Source organism: Balaenoptera acutorostrata, chromosome 12 (assembly GCF_949987535.1).
Source record: "Balaenoptera acutorostrata chromosome 12, mBalAcu1.1, whole genome shotgun sequence".
In the NCBI taxonomy this organism is placed as follows: domain Eukaryota; kingdom Metazoa; phylum Chordata; class Mammalia; order Artiodactyla; family Balaenopteridae; genus Balaenoptera; species Balaenoptera acutorostrata.
In genome coordinates, this window is record NC_080075.1 from 40,261,016 (window position 1) to 40,288,035 (window position 27,020).

General features: G+C 33.9%; 1 protein-coding gene across 11 annotated transcripts in view; it reads right to left on the reverse strand.

Annotated features, from left to right (window-relative positions):
- EHBP1 (EH domain binding protein 1) overlaps window positions 1–27,020 on the reverse strand; it is a 343,070-nt gene that overhangs the window by 4,674 nt on the left and 311,376 nt on the right. For all 11 annotated transcript variants that reach the window (XM_028168400.2, XM_028168401.2, XM_057558222.1 and 8 more), the window contains 2 exons: window positions 4,227–4,326; window positions 3,036–3,109 (listed from right to left, as the gene is read on the reverse strand). In XM_028168400.2, the coding sequence (XP_028024201.1) occupies window positions 3,036–3,109; window positions 4,227–4,326 (174 nt within the window). The remainder of the gene's footprint in view (window positions 1–3,035; window positions 3,110–4,226; window positions 4,327–27,020) is intronic.

Sequence of the window (27,020 nt, forward strand, 5' to 3'; positions counted from 1 at the left end):
AGTTCTTGTAGTAAACCTTCAACCTTGCCACTATAAATAAGCCTGGCACTTTGATGAAAATTAACACTAGTTTTGTAAAGAGCACATTGGGGGATTGCAGTCAAGTCTTATCTTTAGTTCCAGTCAACTAGCAATCCTGAAAGAGTTTGCATCATCATCAGAGCAGGCCATTTGATAGGATTCTACCGCTGTACCTAATCAATCTATGGAAGACTGTGGCTGTGCTGTGTAACAAAGCTAAAATAGATTTACAAATGGGGTTTTAGGGGATAAGCTCCTCCACAGGATTACATATTGATTTTAAATATAAAAAGCTTATCATATAAGCCATAACTACAAAAATAGTGAACCTATGCATAAATCCCTTTAGAAGAGCACCCACTTCAAACTCTAAGCCAAGAATAAATCAAGATGTACAAAATCCTAGAGAAGATCCATTTCTTGTGCAGAAAATGAACACACCACTTTCCAAAAGCCCACCCCAATGTGTGCAGAAATGAATTTATCTTTCCTGAGGGGGCATTAAATAATCTGGAACAAAAAAACTATAGGGAAAGTATCTGAAAGATGTTTGTTAGCTTAAGGGATCCTACAACTTAGCTCAGTAGAGTGAAACTCCTGCAATGAAAACACCTCAGGGGAAAAAAAAAGGCCAAAGTTATTATGGATTCTCAGAAGAATGGATATATTGAATGTTATTATTATTATTATTTTGCTCTCAAACTAAGTTGTTAATACTTCTTTCACTGGGCTATGACTATTAATATTCTGTGCTTTTCTCGTAGTTAATGGTTTCAGTAGCAGATTATTCAAAAATATTTTAGTCTATTTATTATGAAAACCATCTTATGGCTACTAAGTAGAAGAGATGGGAAAGAGGAAGGGACTTTAAAACAAAGGAAAGCAAAACAAAACCAATTAGTGTTGCCTGTTCATGTGTTTTTCTGTGGTGTTTTAACACTCTGAAAGACTACTAAATGTGTGTCCATTCTAAGGGCTGGCTCAGAGGATACTGTCTTCAAAGAACTGATGATCACGATGCTCAGTATCTCTCTAGGACAGCCCAGGCCACATATTGCCCAGGATAATGGGACAGGCCTCTCTCTGAGAAAGTGTCTTTATTTGTAATCAACAGGCTGCTTCTTTCCTCAAGTCTCTTTCCCCCCCTCAACCAGCAACAGAAACTGGCTGAGAGATTTAAGGCACAATCACATATGGGACAATAGTATTAATTAAAAAATAGAACAAAACCACAACAAATTAACAATTGTATTAAAGGTGTCTGAAAAGAAAAACATTAATTTTTTTTCTCTTCTTCAAAAATATTACTTTCTACTGCTCTTCCATGTGTACAAGGGGAGCCGGCAGAAAAATGTTAGATTATTTAAGACTGTCGGTCTATTATATAGGGATACGATGGCCAATGAAACTGGGATGTTTTATATGTATTATGGCCCTCCTTTAAAGATGGTACTATTTGGTAATAATACTGGTTTTGGGATGAAGCAATATCTGCCTTAAAACTCAACTGTATTGTATCAAGCTGTATCTTAGGGATGATTTAACTTACTATACATGAGAAAGTAAAGTTTTAAACATTGTAATACTCTGTACTGAGCATAATATATAATGAATCTATAAAGAATAAATTGTATAATGAGTTATACATACTATGTACAAACACATTTTATATTATACATACATATATATATATACCATATAAATAGTATTTGCTATACCTACTTTTCCAATGACTATTTAGCTTTCCAATCTCTTTTAAAGACTATATACCATGACTACAAAAATTATATCAAGAGGAAAAATACCATTTAGTATATTTGTACATTTTATTCAGTGTCAAGTTTCACAGAACTTCTTAAATAATTTTGACAAATTTTATAGTCATTATTAGTGATATAATTTGATAGCCACTTTAAGGAAATTAGCTGTCTGAAAGCCTTTTAAATAAAGTAAATCTAATTTCTAAATTAGGATATACAAATGTTGTTACTCATATTTATCAAATGAGATTAGGAATATAAAAGTAAGAATAAAACTTCTATAAATGTATAAGATACTATTTAGATAAACAGCATGTATTTTATTTACTAACAATATTAATTAAAATATTTAAAAACATATGGTTTCATTTGGCTTTCTCTTACAAACTTAAATTCCCAGTTTCTGAACTAATTAGAATTGACTTCTTATGGATCAGGTACCTTATCAGGTGAAGAAAGAAATTACAATGGACAGTCAATGCGTTAAGAGGTCAATACAGAATAGGAAAATCAATTTGCATTGATTAGACAAAAGGTCCATTTTACAGAGCCCAAAGGATTAGCTTTTAAGTGGACATCTTTGAACTATAAGACATTTTCAACTAAGAGGTATAAGGAGAACAGCATTCTAAAATAGTAAGAATTTTTAAAAAATAAGCAAATATAGTAAATGCCATAGTTAAGCTAGCTGATGTTTATTGATATTATGAACCATGCTTAGGATTACTATATATGTAATTCATCTAAAAGCTTTATATAAAGTGTGAAAGTGTTGCATTTATCTCATATGCTGGAATCTTTGCCTGATTATTAACTTAATAGGAGCTGGAATCTTAAGAACTATAGCAGACTGGACAGTTACATATTTGTGTTGACATCAATTAAATATTAAGGTAAAATTTAGAGTATGAATGTGAAAAATCAAAATGATAGATCCTTCTCAAACCACTTTAACTTGCACATAGTAAAATGTAATGAAATCATTTAACTAGTTATATTTTCCATTTAATGGACATTTAAGCTTACAGACAAAAGTTAAGACAATTTTATGTTTAATAGCAAGCATAACGATGATCTGAATTAGGGTCCTTAGGTTTTACATGACTATTGGTTTCTGACTCTAAGGCATTTATTTGCAATTCCTGTAGGTCCTTAGTCAGACCACACCTAGTGAGACCAGAAGTGTATTACACTCTTTAAATCTCTTTGACAACTGACACCTCACACACTTCATTCGGCCATGGCATCTCTTACCTTCAATGGCTAGCATTGCCCGCAATTCCCGATTCAGCAGCTCATATCGTCGTTCTAAATCATGTTCTTTTTCCCTAGGCAAGTTGCAAAAGTTCATCAATATGCTAATTACTAAATCATTAAACACTTAAAAGAACCTTTAGCTTACATTGATTTTAGGACTCATAACTGACTGTTCTCTTTAACTTTAAGCCACTCAAAACAAATGATACACAAACCTAAAACCTTCCTCAGGTTGTATATTTAATAGTGCTATTATTTTTCTCCTTCAATTTTGAATTGCACAGAAGTATATTTTAGTCTGTGGATAAGTAGCCTCAATCTTCAATGCTTCTTGTATTAAGTGCCAGGTATAAGGTTATTTTGTAGAATATTTTTCATAATTCGCAATAAACACTTTTTCGTCCAGAACTCCGTGTGAAAAGAGTACAAGAAACATGAAAGTACCACCAGTGAAAATTTAATATAGAGACAATTAAAAAGGCAAGATTAGTTAAGTTCTGCGCTTCTTCATAACTCCTTTATCAAGTTCAGGCATGGCAGAAATGACAAAAATAGAGGTTTTCACTAAAATAAAACATGTAAGCCTGCTTCTTCCCACACTAGGTGGCATAATATAAGAACATTGTTAGTGAGAAAAAGGAACAAGCATTAAGTCCTATGTGAACTAAATGCTAAAGACTGAAAATGCTTACATTTGGTCTAGTCTCCATTTTACTGTAATTCTTGCAATCATAAAAAGGTCACTGCTGTGTAAATTATCTTTTATCCCAAAATTTAGGGTAACATCATTTGTAGAATACAAAGTTACTTTTGTCCTTATTAAGACTTATTTTAATTTTTAACTGAAAATTTGATGTTAAATAAACTTCAATTTTATTTCTTTTCCCACTAAATATAAACCAAACATCCTTTCTGTGCACAAGTGATTTCTTAAACACAAAAATTGTTTATATTACTTGGCTTTCTATATAATAAATACATTTTTTCAGTATCTAACACTCTCAAATTCTTACTTCAGATAAAAATTGGTTATATACTATTTTTAATTTTATTTTTATATAAAATATAATCTCTAAGGAAAGAAAAAAAATAAGCCTAATAAGTATGAAACCCCCAAAAAAGACAATGATGGAAAGCCTAAGATTCACCAGTGTTGTAGGAAAAACAAGCAAAGTCATAAGTACTTACAGGAGAGAGAGCTGGTTCATTCTCCTTATTAAGGCGTTTTTCTTATTAACTAACATAAACCACTCCTGCATCATAGCTTCTTCTTCTTCTGTGTTCCTTCCTATAATTTAGGAAGAGTTATTTCTTATTCTATTGACATTTACAAGCCAAATAATAGTTCAGCACAAGTGTTTTGTTTTTTTTCTTTTTAACACGAAACATATTTTAGCTACCCCAACAGTACAAGTTAAACTGTTTATAACAACATCAGATTAAAGTCCGAGGCCTGAAAAAAGAAATCATTATTTAAAAATTCATAAGCCAATCTCTAAAGCTGCTATTATTCAGCTTGTATATTTCGGTCCCCCGAACATATTTACAGATCATACTAAGTACAATACTAACACTAAGTACAGTTTAAAAAAAAAAAAAAAAAAAGTGTTCCAACTTTTAAATCCTCCCCAGAGGCTGACTTGTTATTATGTTTCAGTGAGGAACTCGTGGTGCTGACAGACATACGGTCATGATAAAAATAAATTAATGAATTAAAAACCACATTAAAAAATCATTATGAGAATTACAAGACTACCAGTAAGGTCAGAGAAGTCAATAGATTTTGTGAGAGCTTCCAGCTGTAACAACTTGCTTTTTTCCTTATTTTCCTCCCCCAAAGCAAACTAAAGGTATACATACATATACCATTCCAGAACTCATCATCCCTAACAGGGTAAACACTTGCAAATTATTTTAAATACATTGTAAATGACCAGGCTACAAAAATACTTAGAGCTATCTGTGAAAAACATGATGAACATAATAATGTTCAGTAAATGAGAAAACATTTGAGCAGAGAGATGATTTTAAATTTTATATTATAAATTTACTGATTGTACATTTAAAACTCATTTTCCCTAATACCCATTCCATCATCTGTATCACCCCTCCCCTGAAAAGGCCAGTATATCAAGGATTATAACATATAGCATATATTCGGTATTGTTCATGCAGAAGTAGGCCACAATCATACTCAAGAAAAATATTAATTCCCCAACCTTCTTCCTTCCTCTCCCTTCAAATTGTATCTAGTCAAATTTACAATTCTTTGACTTTTTTTTTCTGAATTTCGCCCATGATTGGTTTACTGTTTTGCTAGGCCATTATTTAATACTTCAGTCCAACTTCTAGATAGATTCATAGGGTTAACTTAAATATCTACTAAAAAATTAAATATCCCAGGCGAAGACTAAATAGCCTAGTCAATTTCCTAAGTTTTATTTTCTTCTTAAGTGAGATATTTTCTTTTAACTTTCAAACACACTACCAGTCCATTAAAAAATATTCAAACAATACAGAGGTATAATTGAGTAAAAAGTCAAGGCCTCTTTCACCACCCCCACCCTCTCCAATTCCCCCATCCACCTCCCTTCTCCAGAAGTACTATTGCAGTTTAGCGTATCTTCTTCCACACCACATACGTAGCTATGTCTATCACATACAGGTATATACCTTATCTGGACACATACAGGTTTCTTTAACATAAGGACCCTGTGATTTGTTGTTGTCATGCTGTTTGAAGATCTACTTCATTCTTTTTTAATACTTGCATAAATTATGGATGAACCATAATTTATTTAACTGTTTCCACATTAACAGAAATTTGAAAAAATCTTTAGAATGAAAATCTAAAATAAAGAGCTGATCTGTGTGCAAAAGATTAAACATGTATTTCTGAGCATCCCTGTAAAATAGATATCTGTTGTTCATTATTAGGGAAAATAGTGAGAGGATATGTGCTTTCATTAAAGTCTGTTAAACTTTATGGTATGAAGCAGATCTAGGATAGATTCTTTGAGTATGAACAAAAGTCTTTATTGTTTTACAGCATTTTTAATCTCTCTTTTAGGGTAGCTGGTTTTGTATTCACTTTGGACCATGTGATGTCTTGACACTGGTCATGTGATATAGGCTGCGATAGGCACAAATCCCTGGGTAGCAACAAAAGAAGAAAGAGTAAAAAGAAAAAGCTGAGAAAAAGCTTGCAATTTGGAAAAAGGCCAATTGTACCCTGGTGAAGGCCTTTTTGATCACTGAAATGACACATGTGTGCAATATTAATAGGTGCAGTTTTTATGATATTTTGTTTTCTGATTAAAGACTTAATTCTTGCATTCATAACCTAAGTGGTTTCTAAAAATATACACATATTAAAACTTTGTTTTGAGTTTAACCTAACCTGTAATTGAGGCTTTCAGGCAATAAGACTAGAAGCAACTAGCCTATTTTTAAATTAGCATCATTTTCTTCAATGGAAGACTGCTTCCTTGAGAATAACAATATTGATGTGGTACTGTGTTATTTTCAGTTTAACTCATGCCTATGATTTCTACATAAGAATAAAAGATCCACCTCCCCTAATTGTTAGGAAATGAGAAGAGTCTCATGTTTAAAAAGAGAATAAGCCAAACAATAAGAAATATTTAAAGACATATTATTCAGTGCTACCTAGATTATATAAATTAACTGAAAAAAACATATTTGAGGTTAAATCAATTCTGTATCACTAACTCCTTATCTGAGATAGTACACAGTGATGGAAATCTATACTTAGCCTAGTAATAAAAAAATTAAATTTTCTTCTAATACATCATTACACTATTGTTTTTAGGGATTTAAAATTTTTTTAATTTAAAAAGCTTTTAAAAGCCAGTAAGTTGAACCATTACAAATTAATCCTGACTTTAATAACTGGTTAAAGACCCCTTTAGCTTTATAAGTAACAAAAAATATTAAAGCCTGTGATCACAGTGAGCTTTTCTCATTTCTCCTCTAACCATTTGTTATTTAATCCAATACTAGTAATCCAATTTGTCCATCAGACTTTTAAAGGGCAGAATGCAACTTCCTCAGCTTAGACACTTTTCAAAGTACAATATATTTTTCAAATGAATGCTGGATGTTTCATTTTTCCCAACTATTCCTAGCTCTAATGCATGAGGAAAAAAAGAACAAGATGAACATTGTTCATACTGATTAAGTAAGAGCTCATTAAAGAGCTGTCAGTGCGGTACTTTGAATATGCATGAAGCATATAATCAGATCTAGTACCGTCACTAGAGGAGAATACGGTAAGTACAAAGGATTGATTTAATTACTTAGAGTGGGCTGTGGTGGTAAAGCAGTCTTGTTAGTGCAAAAAGAAAAAGAGGTTGTATTCTGGCACTGTTAGAAAAAAGGCAGTTTTAGCTTCTGACACAATACATAATCTCAGAATAAAGCACTTTTCATTGTAGCTTAAAATGAAGATTGTCATTATTTTATAAAATGGCCATATATCATTTTATCGTGTTTAAATAAACTCACCTAGTTAACTACCTCTCTTTCAAAATTATCTTTAATTTGTAATCACAACTACAATTTTATCACCTTAGAGTCAATACTGATACTTTAAATCTTAAATTTTTTTCAGTTTCATGAAAAGTTCAAGACATATTATTGAAGACCATTTTGAAATTTAAAAAATGACAAAATACTACAGTTCAGTACACAGTGACTAAAATGTGAAAGCATGGCTGGGTTGCTAAACTATATTTTAAAACAGAGTGCCTCATGTTTATTATAAATATACTACCAATAAAAACATCACCTTAACATTTTAAAGTATTGACTAATACAGTCTCTGGTAATGTTTTTTTCTACTTTGTTTCCTTAAAGAATTCTGTTATTTATTTTGCCTTGTGGAATGTAATGTCTTTCTGACATCACAATCTCTTATTGTCAGTTTTTTCTTTTAATCAATTATTATAGCCGAGCATGATTTATAAAAATTATTAAATAATGAAGAGTAATGAAAATAGCAGGAAAAGTAATATGTAAATATGACTTCAAATCATTCTTCCTATCACATAGTTAACAAAAACCACTTAACACAAAGCAGCATAATATAGCACTACATGTAGTACAAATACTTAATAAATGTTGGTTGACAACTGCCTTTATATTCCATCTCCTCCCTCCCAAAATGATTTAAAGTTAAGATTTAATTTCACTTAAGAATTCATTTCTTCACCCAGGAATATGTGTGTAGTTTTCATTTGTTTTTTCCAAAGCAGCATTTTCAATGTAAATTTTAAAATGGAACAAGAGGAAAGTGATGTTAAAAACCTGAAATTATGAGTTATATTTTCAAAAACTGTCTACTAGTTAACTTTTCCTAATTAATCTTTCACCATAAGCTTATTGTCTTATTGTCTTATTTAGAAAGATACATTTTCAGATGGTGCGTTCTTATATAAATGCAAAATAAGGAACAATACAATTTTAGCTGAAAAGAAGAGGAATTCAATGGGAAACAATGAAAACACAGAGATGAAGGCACTGTTGAAACATATACACAAATTCAAGATTTTCTACTATGAAAACATTAAATAATGCTGAAATCTTGCCATAGCTCCATAGTGGAGATGGCTGACTAGTGATCACATATGGCCCTTAAAGGACACAACATAGCAAAGACAAACCAAACATAAAACAACAAAGTTGCCATTACAAATTGTCCCTATGGTATGATTACACATATATGATGACCTCTGAAAGATTTAGTATGTTACACCAGAGATACACATGAAGGTATCCAACTAACTGATACTGGACAAACATATTTTAATAACAAAGGAGGTGAAGTCTGGTAGATTTACTTAATGGATGAGAAAGATTAACTTACTGCAGTTATATAGGGTCATGGGCACATGAACTCCAAAGCCAACATCATTACAGGACTCCAGTGCTCCAGTTTTAGAAAATATTTTAAGCTTAGGAAATAGAGCTTTATTATGAAAACAAATTTTACTATATGAGCAAACAGTTGATAAATGTTTCTACACTAAGAAAATCCTCTAACAGCAATCAACGTAAATGAAGAATCTCATAATCCTTATTGATGTCTTCAGCAATTGTCTTAAAACTATTTGGTCAGCATGATATATTTGTTATAGTATTAAGAATATAAACTTTGGGGGGAAATCCTGTCTCCTTTTGTTGAAGTAAAATAAAAACTAACACATTCTCTCAAAATAAACACATCTTTTATTTACCCATTTAGTAAAACAGAATGTGGGGAGAGATTCAGGGCAACATCTCTCTACAGATAAATTTTGACAGACTTCTATGGACATACCTATGCAGGAGGAGGTATAGACAACTTCACCAAAGCTCTTCCTCCTTAGACTTATACAAAAGAAAATGCTATTTCTAAAGGCCAGAAATTAACAGCAATCTTCTTGTGCCAACTTCTTAATAGAGTCTGAACAGACTTTTTATGCCAAAGGTAAGTGCTTAATTTCTCAAAAGGTAAATTTAGCACGAACTTAATATAGTAAAAAAATAAACTAAAAAGTATGAAGTAATCATCATGGGAAAATTCACGACCAATAAAATTCTTTGTATTTACCTACAGTCTAGTATATTTAAAAAATTACATGTAGGATGGAGTTGCTTCCATAACTTTTCAGTGCTCTTAGCCTTTAAAAGTATTAATATGACCCACATTTCAGGTAATGCATGACTATCTTGACTATTGACAGATAGACATTTGGCTGAAGTCAAAACACTCAGAACAGAACTCTGAAACTGTATTTATTTTTCAAGTTGCATTTAACATATTTTGTAAAATGGGATAAAATACAGTGATTCACTTTTATATGCATCATTCAACCAAACAGACTACTGTCTACTTGGAGGATCAACTGGGCATCCTCCAATAAGGGGAAAACTTGAATTGTGAGCCACACTTACAGAGGGATAGCTTCCCCTGCCAGTTCTCCCCTCTCTTGAAGCCCCCTTTGTTTGGCCTGCACCTGCCAGACTCTTCTCTACCCCCTCCCTCTCCTAGAGCCTTCTTGCAGTCATGTCATGGAAATGACTTTAAAGAGTGGCCCTAGAAGTGACAGAGATATTAATGTTAAAGATGAGCATTAAGAGTTGAATAAAATTATTTCTGGAAAAGTGGGAGTGGAGAGAAACAACATTTCTAGATTAATGTATTTTAAGATGTGATTTTAAATACATATATATAGATAAATTAAATGTTACAAGAGATATTACTAAAGCTTTATATATTCAAGAAGGTCAAAATTTCTGAGGGAGACCTTCTCATTGGGAGAACAGGGGTTTATCTTTTTTAAGGTCATTTGGGCACACAGTTTTTTATATGGTGGTCTGGGAACTCAATCCGTAATTTAAGTACTTTATGGAAAAGCAACTGACTCAGAAATGAACTTTAGAATAAAGACCTCTTATAAATTAAGGACTACCTTTATGAATGTTTACTTACATTAATTCTGAGAAACTCCTGCGGATAAGACTATAAATTCTGGTAGGGCCAAGCATAATTTATAACTGTATACCATCTATAGTTTCTGTGGCTGGTTAGGTCTGTCATTTTGAATACGATGCAAATAAGATGAACATTGAATCTGCATCTCAAATGGCTTTCTTCCAGTTCAGTTAAAAAAAATTGACTGAACCCTTTGATCTTAGACCAATTAACCTCTCTAAACATCAGTTTCTCCTTCTCTGTAAGTATAATCATATTACTTACCTCATATGGTTGATGGAGGAATTAAATGAGAAAATCTGTGTAAAGTCCTTAGCACAGTGCCCACAACTAAAAATGCTAGCTATGATGATGATCATGAAGAGGGTGATAATGGCACGTGTGGCACTGAGCCAAGAACTGGAGATAGAAAGATGACCAAGATGTGGTCGGTGCCCTCAAAAGGGCTTATTGTCTAGTGTGGAGACAGACACAAAATCAGGGATAGCTGAGTGAGGATAAATTTCTAAACAATTCCTTGGACACAAATTATATTTTAAATCTTCGTTAGTGATAACAAAGTCTATAGTTAGTATAATTAGTATGTCATTGGTCATAAGCGAGATAGGTGAAAAATGTGGGTGAATAAGCACAAACTCATCTTTGCAGCTGGAAAAACAAAGTGAATGCCCTTTTGGGTCAGCAGTGTCACAGTTGTATACAAAAGACAGCCATAGCTATGGTGACACAATAATGTGGTTGTGCTCCAGGTAATGACAGTCTAGTTATTTGCAATGGGTTTTAGAGTTTGAAGAACAAAGTAGATCATGAAATACTACGTAATATCCAAAAATGAAAGAGGTAAATTTTAAGATTGAAAATTATAGACTAATAGAACACATCTAAAAGTTTACTAGTTATCAAAATAAAGAAAAAAAAAAGACAATCTGAAGTACAAATTGATATAATTTTAAGAAAAGAAGGCCCTCAACAAGAAAAACCAAATATTTATAAAGCAAAAAAGCATCACTAAGATAGTAAGTTTTCATCATTTTTATAGAGAGATTTTGATGTTAAAAGCAGAGCATCGTTAAATTGGCTTACGAAGTTGGCAATATAGATAAAAAAGATGATTTACTAAATGCCAGGTGAGAATGAGATTTGATTTTGTTGAAAGTGTGGAAAATATATATAATTTTTAAAATATAGAAGGACAAACCAGGCAGATATGCTCCAAATAGGCTTCTAATAAAGAGTTTCAATCAGCTACTCTTTTAGTTAACCCTGTGCTGCTTAAAGTCTTTAAATGTCCTTAAAAAATCATACCAGGGTGTCCCCAGAGCCTCCAGTTTCCAGTAAGGGATGAGTTCAACCCCCAACCCCCAATGCGCTACACACACAGTAACTTCCTCTTCCTCCCTACACCTTGTTTGATCATGTTTGGGGGTTCAGATAACCAGGCAACACTGGGATATATCCTTCCTTATGTACCTTCTTAAAAATCTTTACTCAGTGAGGGAGAGCTGAAGGGAATTAGGCCTATCCCCTCCTAGCCTGCGGTCACATTCATTCTCTAAACAGAGAAGCCTAACGAAAGCAGGACACCGCAGAGCCATCTCCAGCAGTCTTTTAACTTGCACTCAGCTTCAACAATTACACAACATTTTAAATCAAATGTAACGAATGTTGCTTTTCAAGACCAGGCCAGGTGACTAGCGTGAGTTTCAGCATTATACTACCTCATCCAACGCCCCTTAACCTTCCCAGTGGAGCCATTCTCTTCACCAGGACAGAGACATTCATGATGGACTTGCGTCCACAGTGCTGCTTCCTGAAGTCTTGGAAAGAAGAGTGTCTCAAAGATGCTCTATGTCATATGTCTCCCTCACCAGATGACTGAGAACCAATAACTTTCTCATAGACTGGGAATAATAATAATAATGATGATTATGATAATAACATCAAATATTTAATGAGATTTTATAACTTACCTAAAGTAATAGTTAGTGGAGGAACTAGGCCTCAAATCCAGGCAGTCTGTCTTGTGAACCACCATTCTTAGTCATCCTACTTGACACTCATAGGTAACCAGTCTTACCAGAACAGGCCCTTTATTTAGAATTCAGGCCAACCTTGACAAAGCCTTCATAATGGCTCTGATGAGCAAAGCAGAAAAAACAAAGCAAAACAAAACCCCGAAACAGAAAGCAAACCTTCCGACCTCTGAAAAACAAACAAGTTCATCCATTAGCAGAGGTGATTTTGTTTACTTTTCCCATGTAGGTCACTGAGACTTAACAATGATCTCAGAGCGGTACATCAAGGGGTGTCAAGGGGAGTCAACCTTTCTTCCTATGCAGATATGTCTATATGATCCTTGAATTATAGGTTGGTGTATGATGTCTTCAAGAAACAGGGGATTCCAGGGATACCTGTCTACTTCTTGGGCAACTACAAGCTATGCTGATTCCATTTGAGCATTTGAGGCATCCTTCAATGAAAATGGCCAAACAAGAATACTCTGCCTGAAGGGACTTGAGGACACGGGGAGGGGGGAGGGTAAATTGGGATGAAGTGAGAGCGTGGCATTGACATACATACACTACCAAATGTAAAATAGATAGCTATTGGGAAGCAGCCGTATAGCACAGGGAAATCAGCTCAGTGCTTTGTGACCTCCTAGAGGGGTGGGATAGGGAGGGTGGGAGGGAGACGCAAGAGGGAGGGGATATGGGGATATATGTATACATATAGCTGATTCACTTTGTTATACAGCAGAAACTAACACAACATTGTAAAGCAATTATATTCCAATAAAGATGTTTAAAAAAAAAAAAGAATACTCTGCCTACCATGATATTATCAGGGTGCATTCAAGTTCCACCTCTGCTCTTTAAAAGCTGTGGCAATTTGGGTAAATTACTTAATCTCCCTACGCCTCAGTTTCCTTATTGTAAAGTGAAGATAATACAACTACTTCATAGGGTCTTGTGAAGATTAAGTGAGTTAATGTATGTAAAGTACTTAGAATAGTGCCTGGCGTATAATAAAGCTATATAAGTAGTATAATGGTGGTTGCTATATTCTCTCCGTTTCTACATACACACACACCCTTATATATACAATACACACACACACACACACACACACACGCACACACACACACAACAGTACGGATCCACATTGTTCAAGCTTCAGGATCCTCCCTGCTGTCTGATTCCTAGGATTACCGATGGGAGTAAGGCACGGTGATTCCTCCTGGCAGGGTCTCACAGTTTTTCTGACTGCCTGTGCAAGCACCAGATAGGCCTACTCACAGAAGTAAACATACTGGGCAACTTGGTGCAAGTCTTAAGATGTTAGTGCCATTGAGCATGACATTTCTAATATCTTTACATATCTACTTTACTGGACCAATCAACCAAAATGCATCCTACCATCATTTCATATTTTTCATTCCCCTTAAGTATGGAAGCCCAGCAACTACCCATTACCCATTTTTCTTCTCTTAAAAGAGCTACTCAAATGCAAACCCTCCAGGAGACAGTCTCCTTTCCAAGGTTACACATGTACCGTGAAGTCTATTCTAAAGGTTCTCTTGCTAATAGCAGTTCCTTCAGTCAGAAATTCAGAGAAAATAAAAATCTAATGTGACTCTCAGAATCTCTAGAATTACCAAAAATAAAGTTTTTCAGATTTCTCCTCAACTTAATTCCCAGGACATGTTCAATTTGCCCTTTATCACGATATAAATTCTTAGATAACCTTTTGACTGAAGAACATCATGCTCCCCAATACCCCGTCTCAGATTCTGGCATAAGTCTTACGAGCCAAGCTCCAGCAGTTAGTTATATGTCCTTCTGTTGTGTCGTATATCCTCTCCCTTTTCTTCAAAGCTACAGCTCACTTAAAAAAGGTCAGAGCAGGGGACTTCCCTGGTGGTCCAGTGGTTAAGACTCCACACTTCCACTGCAGGGGGTGTGGGTTCTATCCCTGGTCGGGGAACAAGGATCCCACATGCCATGCGGTGTGGCCAAAAAATTTTAAAAAAAAGGTCAGAGCAATCACATCTAAAATACAATCTAGGGACTTCTCTGGTAGTCCAGTGGTAAAGAATCCGCCTTCCAATGCAGGGGACATGGGTTCGATCCCTGGTCAGGGAACTAAGATCCCAAATGCCGCGGGGCAACTAAGCCCGTGTGCCACAACTACTGAGCTTGAGTGCCTCAACTAAAGCCTGAGTGCCGCAAACTACAAAGCCCAGGCACTCTGGAACCTGCGCACCACAACTACAGAATCCATGCACCCTGGAGCATGTGCACCACAACTAGAGAAGAGAAAACCCGCACGCCACAACTAGAGAGAAGCCCACGCGCCACAACGAAAGATCCCGCAAACCTCAACGAAGATCCCGTATGCTGCAACTAAAACCCATTGCAACCAAAAAATAAATTAAATAAATAAATAAATAATAAATCTTAAAAAAAAATAAAATAAAACACAATCTACATTCCCACCCAAAGTCATGGTCAACTCCAAATCTATTTAGTCCTCATGATGTTCCTGTCAATATTATATATTTCAGAATTCAGCAAAATTGCTACCTAGTCTATGCTGACAATTTTGCACTGTTCAGTATAACTTTCTTTAACCTTTTACTTAGATTCAAAATAAGCACATGAGTCAAAACAAATAGTATTAAAAGTTAAAAATTTTTGGCTCCCTTTCATTTTATCCTCATGAGAAATTAAAATATTTTCAACTATTTTAATAATTTATTTATGTGGTAGGTTATTCATACCCCCCATACAAAAAACTACTTCTATTTTTTAAATCAATGAATTTTATAAAAACTCATTTTTAATTAAAAAAATAATACCAGCCTAAGTATCATCCTTGACTTACAATTTATTTTTATTTTTTTTACATCTTTATTGGAGTATAATTGCTTTACAATGTTGTTAGTTTCTACTGTACAACAAAGTGAACCAGCTATATGTATACATATATCCCCATATACCCTCCCTCTTCAGCCTCCCTCCCACCCTCCCTATCCCACCCCTCTAGGTGGTCACAAAGCACCAAGTTGATCTCCCTGCGCTATGCAGCTGCTTCCCACTAGCTATCTATTTTACATTTGGTAGTGTGTATATGTCAATGCTACTCTCTCACTTCGTCCCAGCTTACCCTTCCCCCTCCCCATGTCCTCAAGTCCATTCTCTACATCTGCATCTTTATTCCTGTCCTGCCCCTAGGTTCATCAGAACCTTTTTTTTTTTTTTTTAGATTCCATATACATGTGTTAGCATACACATGTTTTTCTCTTTCTGACTTACTTCATTCACTGTGTATGACAGACTCTAGGTCCATCCACCTCACTACAAATAACTCAATTTCATTCCTTTTTATGGCTGAGTAGTATTCCATTGTATGTACGTGCCACATCTTCTTTATCCATTCATCTGTCAATGGACACTTAGGTTGCTTCCATGTCCTGGCTATTGTAAATAGAGCTGCAATGAACATTGTGGTACATGACTCTTTTTGAATTACGGTTTTCTCAGGGTATATGCCCAGGAGTGGGACTGCTGGGTCATAAGGTAGTTCTATTTTTAGTTTTCTAAGGAACCTCCATACTGTTCTCCATAGTGGCTGTATCAATTTACATTCCCACCAACAGTGCAAGAGGGTTCCCTTTTCTCCACACCCTCTCCAGCATTTATTGTTTGTAGATTTTTTGATGATGGTCATTCTGACCGGTGTGAGGTGATACCTCATTGTAGTTTTGATTTGCATTTCTCTAATGATTAGTGATGTTGAGCTCTTTTCATGTGTTTGTTGGCAATCTGTATGTCTTCTTTGGAGAAATGTCTATTGAGGTCTTCTGCCTATTTCTGGATTGGGTTGTTTGTTTTTCTGATATTGAGCTGCATGAGCAGCTTGTATATTTTGGAGATTAATCCTTTGTCAGTTGCTTCATTTGCAAATATTTTCTCCCATTCTGAGGGTTGTCTTTTCGTTTTGTTTATGGTTTCCTTTGCTGTGCAAAAGCTTTTAAGTTTCATTAGGCCCCATTTGTTTGTTTATGTTTTTATTTCCATTACTCTAGGAGGTGGGTCAAAAAGGATCTTGCTGTGATTTATGTCATAGAGTGTTCTGCCTATGTTTTCCTCCAAGAGTTTTATAGTGTCTGGCCTTACATTTAGGTCTTTTAACCATTTTGAGTTTATTTTTGTGTATGGTGTTAGGAAGTATTCTAATTTCATTTTTACATGTAGCTGTCCAGTTTTCCCAGCACCACTTATTGAAAAGGCTGTCTTTTCTCCATTGTATACTCTTGCTTCCTTTGTCAAAGATAAAGTGACCATATGTGCCTGGGTTTATCTCTGGGCTTTCTATCCTGTTCCACTGATCTATATTTCTGCTTTTCTGCCAGTACCATACTGTCTTGATTACTGTAGCTTTGTAGTATAGTCTGAAGTCAGGGAGCCTGATTCCTCCAGCTCCGTTTTTCTTTCTCAAGATTGCTTTGGCCATTTGGGGTCTTTTGTGTTTCCATACAAATTGTAAAATTTCTTTTTCTAGTTCTGTGAAAAATGCCATTGGTAATTTGATAGGGATTGCATTGAATCTGTAGATTGCTTTGGGTAATATACTGACTTACATTTTGAACTTTCCTTAAAGAGCTAGATCCCTTGAGAGAATAACAGATACAGCTATGACCAAGGCCAGCTCAGAAGTGTCTAATGGAGGATAATATGCTGGTGGGGAAGAAATGTTGGCACTTTACTCAACTCCTAGCTTTGGCCACCAAGTGGTGCTATCAATTCAGAGTGAACTGGCATTGGGGGAGTAGGGTTGAGTGGCTTTCGGTGGGTAAAGTATAAAACCAGTCAGTAAATGCAGAGGACACTCACAAGTCGGATGTTCATAATTCTGTGTACTGTGAATTCACGTATCATCTCCCACGCAGTGTTATCAGTATAAAAACAAGGGAGAAAATAAATTCATATACTCTTATTTTGATGGCAAAGTCCATTGTACTCTGTCAGGAAAATAACTGTTTATATATAAATATTTGTCCCAAACTTTATCCTTTCAGGCTATGTAGCTATAAAAATAATCACACTATTTTGATTAATCTTCAACATTGATCCAAATCCCCCCATTAAAACAAAAACAAAAAACCTTTACAGAAAAAACTATTCAGCGATAAGCATTACAAATTAATCAGTAATGTTAAGCATTTAAAAATATCTAATTTAATTTTAAAAATAGATATCAGCTCAATGGTTTTTCCTTAATTTCTATTGTAAACTTTTCCTGAGGAAATAGTTCCTCTGAGTGGATGAATGCCTTTCACATTCCAGCTTAGAAGTGACATGTGGGAACAGGGAACAGATGCAATGACTATATGTTTAGTTTTCTTATGTGATGCACCTAGAGGCCTATGAAGAATGTTAAAAGCATAACTAAAAGCTAAAAAAAAAAAAAAAGACATAATAATTTACAATCCACTAGAAGAAGAACTGGAATAGGTTCACTGCTATTCAATTAGATAGTTCTATCCCAAAGATGAGGAGACTTAGTAAGAACCAGTATGTACCCAGTTGTCGCTGTACATGAACATCTGTGTTTTCTGAGAAAAATGTTTCCATCTGGAAAGATTGGGAGAAAAGTGTTGGAGCAGAGCTTACATCCTTCCATAAACTACCTTTATTTTCACTCTGGACAGGGGAGGCAATTCACATATGCTTATCCATCTCTATTGTCATACTTTGTTAAATTAAATTATGAAATCTTGGTTAAGCTTCTTAGGATAGCATCAAGATGAAACAGAAGAGCAGAACATACATTTGCAAAGTTGGTTCTTACATGGATGTCCTAAAATAAATTTCTCAGATACAGTGCTTAAGTTGTTTATTTCTGTATGTACCTCACAAAACTATATAACTAGTATGTCAATTCACTGAAACGTATATGGGTTGGGGGACTAGCAAAATTCCTAAGGCTCTCTCCTAGTTATTTATTTAGTTGTGAAAGTGTTCACAGAAACATTTATCAGTTAGTTTTTATATATAAGACAAGGATTAACGCCCCCCCCCCAAATTAAAAGCCCAACAACTTTCCAGTCTTATGACAAATTGCCAAACCAGTTCTTCAGGCATTTCTTGGGAGAGAGAGCATGCACATGCACGCATGAGTGTATGTTTTGAGGGAAGAGAAGAGTTATAATAGAATGAGGGATAAGCATATTACTTAGAAGCAAAGGAAAATTTTAAAGTAAAGGTAGAAACAATAATAAATAACAAAACCACTACTATGACTGATGGCAGCTACTTTCATATTGAGCACTAAGCCTCTGCCAGGCTCTGTGCTAAGTACTCTTATACAAATTTTATCTATATCTGTAGCAATATATTTTAGACTCCCAATAACCTTCTGAAATAGGTTTCATCAGCCTTTAAAAAAAATTAACAGAGGAAATAGGGGCTCAGAGAGAATAAGTAACTTGTCCAAGACCACCCAGATTCTAGCTGGCATCTTGCTGATTTTCAAGTCTATGCTCTCGAATCTCTATGTTATGTTACTTCCTTTAGCACTTGTAACACTGTGAGTTTAGCATATCTTAGCCCCTTGTTTCTCAAAATGTGATCTGTGGATCACCTGTATTAGAATTGCCTAGAATATGGGCTCCACCACAGATCCACTGAATCAGAATCGGTTAGGCGGGGCCTGGGAATCTGTATTTTAAACAAACTCCTCAGGTGTTTTTTTAAGGCAGATAAAAGTTTGAGAACCAATGTCTTAGCCCTTTCACAAATAAGTCAACGAGTTTTTTTTTTTTAAAGAAATGATGATATTCCATGTATAAGATGTTATTTTAGCATTGGCATGACATTACACAAATTTAATTTCACATTCAGAAGAAAAACATGTTGCTGCCAAATCAGTTCAAATGCCTAAATTTTATTTCATAGATAGTTGCTGAGAAAAACACATTTTCCTGGAATTTCTACTTTTTTAAGTGTTAAAAAATTTTATTGCAGTCTAGAATAAGGATGTACCTCACTTTAGGCAATAGACATGTTCCAAATTGAAAATTATGGTGATGTGATAATTCTTTAGGTTCAAAAAATATATTTTATATTTCTAATTCAAAATTTCTAGAAGTGGAAAATACTATCTAAATATCACCAGTAGATATTATATACATTTGTTCCCCTCGATAAATGAACAAACATGAGTCAGCAGATGAAAAAGTCACCTTCAGACTATGTAGTATAAAGCTGGGACATACAGTGTGTGCCAAGGAGAGAAGAAACAAATGTTAGAAATGAGAACCGCAGGGGGTTCTTTACATTCTGAATCAGAGATTCCTTTCTAGAAATCCTATGATCCATGGACTTCCCTGGCAGTCCAGTGGTTAAGACTCCACCTTTCCAATGCAGGGGGTGTGGTTAGATCCCTGGCCAGGGAACTAAGATCCCACATGCCAAGCGGTGCAGCAAAAAAAAAAAAAAAATAGAAAATCTATGATCCAATATCTATTGCGTGAACTAGAATGATCCAACAACAGTTGTGTGCTACTACTTCTAAATATAATTTATATATTTTCCATCTTTAAATAATACGAATAATGAAATGCAGATAGAAACAGTTATGAAGGATGCTTGAATTAGCTGAACAAATTGTGAGAGTAAAGAAATTCTGAAAGTAGGACAACAGTTTTAATTTTTCTTGTAACTACAGAAGGAAAAAACTATAGAAAGAAAAGAATTTAGGAATACTACCGATTTTTAAAACAGAAGGTATTAAAAAAGAAAAGAGCAAAAACAGTGTAAGCACCTTAAAATGTAAACTCTCCTCTTAAAACAAACTTTACTATTTTCTTCACACTGTATTTTATTCATTATTGATCATTTTCAATAATCAAAGGACTATCCCAGTATATGTAACACATAGTAATAAATAAAATGCATAAATGTGCAAAGAGAACAATATTAACTTATTATAAATATTTCATTTAGTGTTTGATGGTGATATTCCTAATATATTAGTGTTTTTCATCTTTTGGTATTTTTTATTTCAAAGGAGACCTTGACAAATTTAAGTATTAAAGGGATCATATAAATAATAATAGCTGACATTTACTGAACTCTGTATATGTACCAGGCATTGTAAAAATGATTGATATAAGGTATCTAATTCTCACAATTCTCTTAGCTGCCACACCACATCAACTCTGACGCAGTGTGAGAAAATTTGAACTAATTATATTCACTAACCAGGGTTAAGTTTTAACACTCAGTGTATAGTGCCTTAGGCATAACAAGGCTCAAAAAATATTTGTTGAATGAATGAAAATCACAAGACATAAAAGGATAAATGAATTTCACCCTTTATGGGAATTAAAGTAGGTTCTTTCCCCCAGTTTTTATGTTTCAAGCTGTAGCATCTTCATTCTATGAAAGTGGAAACTAAGGCTCATAGCTCTGAAGCTGGGCTAGTAAGCAGGAATGCATATAGCACAGTAGAACGGGATTCTGGCTATCATTCTCCCAGCCAGAGTTCCAACTCACCACTGGAAGGGCTAAGCCTAATGTTTTCAGATGAAGGTATGCTGAGGATTAAGCTTGGAAGAAAAGCCTCTCCTGTAGTTATGCTACAGCAATGGAGGACAGATGGGCTTCAGTACTTAATGGACAGAAGTACCAGAGAGAAGGTTCACGTGGAGACCTTGGAGAACTGGGCCTTGGCTCACTGTTCTTCCACCTGGCTATGACTCTGCTAATCAAGGATGTGACAGAATCAATCCTTTGACATATTTTTTTAATGCTTTTTATTTTTCTGAGTATTGGATTAGAATATAATTTCATGAAACTGTACTATTTCTTGCAATTAGAAAGTGATTTTATATTATTTCATATTCTTGGAGTTAGGTGAGATAAAGTAACTAAAATCTTGACACAGCTAAAAACACACAGACACACAAAACAGACACCACATTTACCAAAAGTATGTTAGCATTTTACTTCCAACAAGGAATGGATTCTATCAACTCTTAGAGTCTATCAAAGGATGTGGCTCATTGCCTTTGGAAATTGTGTTAAACAGTCACTTTGTACAAAATTTTCAGACATAAAATGTTAATTTTTTTTTTTTTTTTACTGACTTCTTGATAATGACACAAATTTAATTCCCTATGAATTTTCATTTATAATTATCTTATCAGGGAACAATAGCTAAGTCTATACTACCTCGGAACCTTAGAGATCATTTTATTTACTTTATAGCACCAAATTCACTTAATTTGTTTTTACTTATGAAAGTTCCTTTGCAGAGACAGTATTATAATCTTGTCTATTTCATACTTTATGTCTGTAGAAATCAAATGGAAACACTCTACTTTAATAAACTAAAAACTTCATTTTCTATTTCACCATGGTATGTCATATGGTGACAGAAAAAAATTTCTTTAATGAGAAATCTACAGTTCTTAATTTTCTTTTTTAGTTTTGTAAGTAAAATGCCAAAATAGATATCTCACTTAGTTTAATGTATATTTTTAATGACATGGCCTCTTTTCTCATTGTAACTTATATGAAAATAGATATACTATAGCTATTAAAAAAGAATCTCTACATAATGACATTTTATTACATGGATACTATTTCCTATCCATACTTGTAAGAAGCACAGAAATATCATACAAACTGATAGAGGATATAGAATAACCAGATATAAAAAAACTTCTAAAACTTCCATTTTATTTAGAAGATAGCTTCTATTTTTTGCCGACTTTATCAACTATGATTGTCCAAGTTATTCCTATTACTATAGGGTTCCCTCCTTTCACTTTGTTATAAGTGTGAATAAATTACAATGTCAAGCCATGTGAACAAAATTCAATGTACAAAAATATGATTTTTCAGGATAAGAGAAAATTTAAAGAATAGTATATAGAAATATCAGAAATACATGTGTTAAATGTGAGAAAAGTTGCCAAAAATTTTCTCTACACAAAACCTGAGAAGTGTTACTGTATTAAACTTCCTTTCCTTCCTTCCCTGGTTATTTATTAGCAGCATAGAATCAGTTTAACTCTAAGTTCAGATGTCTTTACATATAAAAATATACCCAGTTTTGGTTTTCATTTTCCCTTTCTAGATATGGGTATGGTGAGGGATAGAGTTGACTACTCCCAATCTCCTAGTAAGTGTACAGTGACTGCCAGAGAAAAGAGAGCTGGTGAAAAATATGTTCCTTACAAATATATAATTTAACTATCATAAAATGTTTTTTAAACAAAAAAGACATTTTTACAGTATTCACTGAGGCAATCTTAACTTTATGCTGTTATCCATACTCTAAACCATAAAAACTACACTATCTGCCACTTTCTAAATCATAGAATCAAATGGTCTATATAGACCCTGTTTTAATGTTAATGAATTTATAGACACAAATAGCTAGCATCAAGGCTAGAGTGAAAAGCAGAACACTTCAATCATTTAATACAGCTAAAGGGGCAGATTAGAGATCAATAACAAAATCACCTGGTAAAAAAGGAAAAAGGTGTTGCATTAAAAGGCTTTTTGCTTTATATGTGAAACAATACTGAGAAACATGTATTTTAGCACTTGTACTCAACAGGCACTCCAAACTATGCACTGATGAGAACAGAAACCCATCCTTTCTAATAATCTTGTGACAAAAGCTAAAAGACACATCCTATTAACTACTGATCTCAACTGCTAATGCGGAGTACTTCCTGGTGCCTTTTATGTAGAATGCTGCTATTAAAAAACCACTAAACATTCACTGTGAACAGCACAGAATCATTCATCTTTTATCAGCATCTCTTGTTAGAAGAGTATGAGTGGGGCTGAAGGTGTCATTGATATTATGGAGTGGAAATTAATCAGAAATTTTTCTCATATTTTCCTCATCTCACTAATTTACTTTTGTACAAATTTCCTCCTGTTAAAAAGTTCATACCCAACCCCCTGTTGTACTCTTTTAAGTTGAGAATATTCAACGAGTGCGTCCACTGAAAAGCACCAAGTCCTAACACAAAAAGCATTCGAAATTCTCATTTAGTTGTCTTTATTTTGCTAGCGCCATGTGGTCCTTGAAGATGTAGAAAACACGGGAAGCTGAGTAAAGATCAGAGCAAGCTCATTAGCATTCTGACAAAATTGGAGTGGTGGAGATGTATAGTTTGCCTAGTTTGTCGTTTTGAAAGCTACCGGTGGTAAGCTTTCTATTTCATTGTGCTTTTGTCTTTTGGGGGGGTTTCAAAGCAGCAGGGTATTTGTTAGCCCTAGGTTTGCACAATGCATTGTGGGAACCTTTCCTGCACATTCAGCCCTATATAGTATCATTCCAGTCTGAGTCAAAAAGTTTTTTTTTTTCACCATTTATAAGAAAGGACATGTGTGTGAATCTTAGTGCACACCCTCAATACATTTATCACAGTTTTGCCTTTCTCTTTTGCCTGAATCATAACGTCCACAAAAAGTCAGAATAAGAATCTGAAGGACATAATTTTCAATCTTATAAAAATGTCATTCATTTCAGACCACAACATTAAAACATTAATTTATTTTCTGCTCTTTGTCGTAAACAACTAACAACAACCCGCAGGACTGATAAAGTTAGTTAAAATTCAAAACCTTACTGCTTACTATAATAGACTTTAATTCTATTTTTGAAAATAGTATAGAGGAAAAGAAGTGGTTTATGTTTTAGAATTTATGTAAATAAAGAATACCCCTTAGAAGACTTAAATAAGTTATTACCCTAGTCATTTGATTTTCTTCATCGTCTTCTTTTTCTTTTCTTTTCCTTTTTTTTTTTTAAACATAAGGCTCACTTTGAAGAGCTAAATGGGCTACATTAATGCTACTATTCAGCATGAATGTTTCCAAGTTGCAATGAAATGGATAAAGGTCTTTGGGGATGAATTTATCTGCTAAATCCTTGTGGTTGCCCTCCTATCTTGGATGATGACCCAAAAGAATGTCAACAGCTCATTTTCCCAGAGAGCTGGAAGGCGTCCCTATGCAAGCATAATCTGCACATTCTCAAAGAACCGTTTCAAACATTATATTTCACAAGCGGTTTTAAGTGATTTTCCTCTCATCTCTAGTATCCTAACAGTACTTTGGATATCCATGCCTCTGAAATGAGGGCTAAACAAAGTTTACACATGAATTCTACATATGGCATAGAAATTTTTAGATTTATTTTCAATATATATTTTAGAAACACGGTTATCTTGTTACAATAATATATTTATGGCACTGAGTTAAATGTCTAAACTAAAGATTAGTAACCAATTTTTTTCTATTATAAAAAATGTGCTTTTTTATTATTAGTTGTCATTTTGCTTAGAATCAAACCTTATTTATGAGACGTGTTCATAGTTTTTCTTAATTTCCAATTATTAAAAACCCAGGGGAAGCTAAAGAGCAGTGATGAGTGCAATATAGTATATAAGTATTCTGGTAAAAATAGTTAACAGTAAGAGAATGGATCATTTCTATATGAAGCCCCTGACAGAATAGCATTTGGTTATATTCCATTTTATTTCCTTTGTACAGTAAGAAACCACTAGACTAAGTGATATGTTGTCATGGGGGGGGGGTAGATTTTATATATTAACTATTCATATTATATTAGAGCATGTAATTAAAATGATACAACTTTTTCTTTATTTCTAATTTAAGCTCTAATTTTCACCCCTTTAGGCTTTCCTTAGGCTTTCTTCTACAATTTAAAAATCATTCTTAAAACAAACAAAAACAAAAAAAACTATGTATAATTTTGTGGTTATAGTGTGAGCCTATTTATATATTGTTAGAACATGAAACTTGAGTAACTTATAGCTTAACATTTAAGTGTATCCCAACATTGAGCTGTTCTACTGCTAGCTTTAAAACTATTTTAAAAATGGATGTTACCACAGTAATAATGACAGAATTAGTTCTATACTTTGCAATATGAGTATAGCCACAAAAATTATTTATCTACTTCACTGCATTCTCCTACCAAAGTTTCTTGAATAAAATCGTCTGGAGTAGCTATATCAAATTAGAGAGCAGTCAGGAGTGTCTAAGTCCAGCTTTAAAACAAATATCTTAACAATTACTTAGCCATATGGAAAATAGGGTATGTCTCTCCTAAAACCATTTAAAAAATATATTGTCTATCTTGAATTTAGACTTCATTAGAAACCATTTCTGACTTGTAATACCAAGATTGCTGAAATACCACCTTTTAAACAACCATGAAAAGACATGTAAAAAAGCTGAACTCTTTAAAGCTGCCAATGAATGATTTTGATTTTTAAAGCATAAAAAAAATTGGAGTTAGAGCATTATGAGTAAACAAATGCAGTTTTGTATAGTTAGATACAGATACACACATGCTAATGTAGCTTTTTTTACATTATGCCAAATTTGAAGCCTCTTCACAAGTGTTCACATTGTACTTGTGTTTGGGTTCCTACGACTTAAAGGCCAGATGCTTTTCACAAATGACCAACAGTTGTAGTTAGAATAAATTAATGATTGATTTTTTTAAAGCTTTGATGGAATTAAGCATACTTCTTTTCTCAATGTGCCTATGTGAATGTTTGCCCGTTAAACTTTTTTTTTTTTTTTTTTTTTTGACAAGTGAGGCCACCCGGCAGAAAACAACTGATGCAAAACCCAGGAGTAATCCCTCTGTTTAGTTCAACACTATGGTTAGCCTTAACACCGCCTCTATTATCCAATGGATTTAGAGAAACTTTCATTTATTTGTTGGCCTCAGTTTTCAATTCCGTTGCCCTCTTTAAGAAACCTAGACTTATTCCTATGTAAATACATTTGCATACTGGTACAATGAAATGTTCTAGAATTTTTATTACTCTACTAAGCTAAATAGGGGCTGTGTACATATGTAGTTTGAAAGATAAAGAGTCAAGATAGAATCATTACTAAGGATTTTAAACATACTGCAATAAACCTATAATGTCCATGGCCCAAGACTGATGTAGTTATTTCCAACAATATTTTAACAATATACAGTCATCTATTTTACAAAACCTAAAGCCACTGGAACCTAAGAAATGTATTTTATTATCACAAAATCAGTGTCAATTTACTACATTAAAATGTGTTATTTTTTTCCTATAGGAATCTTTTAAAGTATATATTTTTACTATAGAGAATATTTTACATTCTCTAGCGTTCAGAGTCTAAACTACAAAAGGTTACTCTACATGAGATAAGTAAGTAGAATATGAATTTTTAGTTTATTTAGGAGATTCAAATTAGGGATTCACTTAGCTGTGTGTATACTATAGCAATCTATATTGTTTTTCTCTAAACATTTACTTAAATAAATGAACTGTATAACAAACAGCATGGCTTAGGAGAAGGAAAACATGTTGGACTGAGAGTCAGAAAATAATAGCTCTGTACCAATCTTTTACTCTGGTTTTAGACTAGATG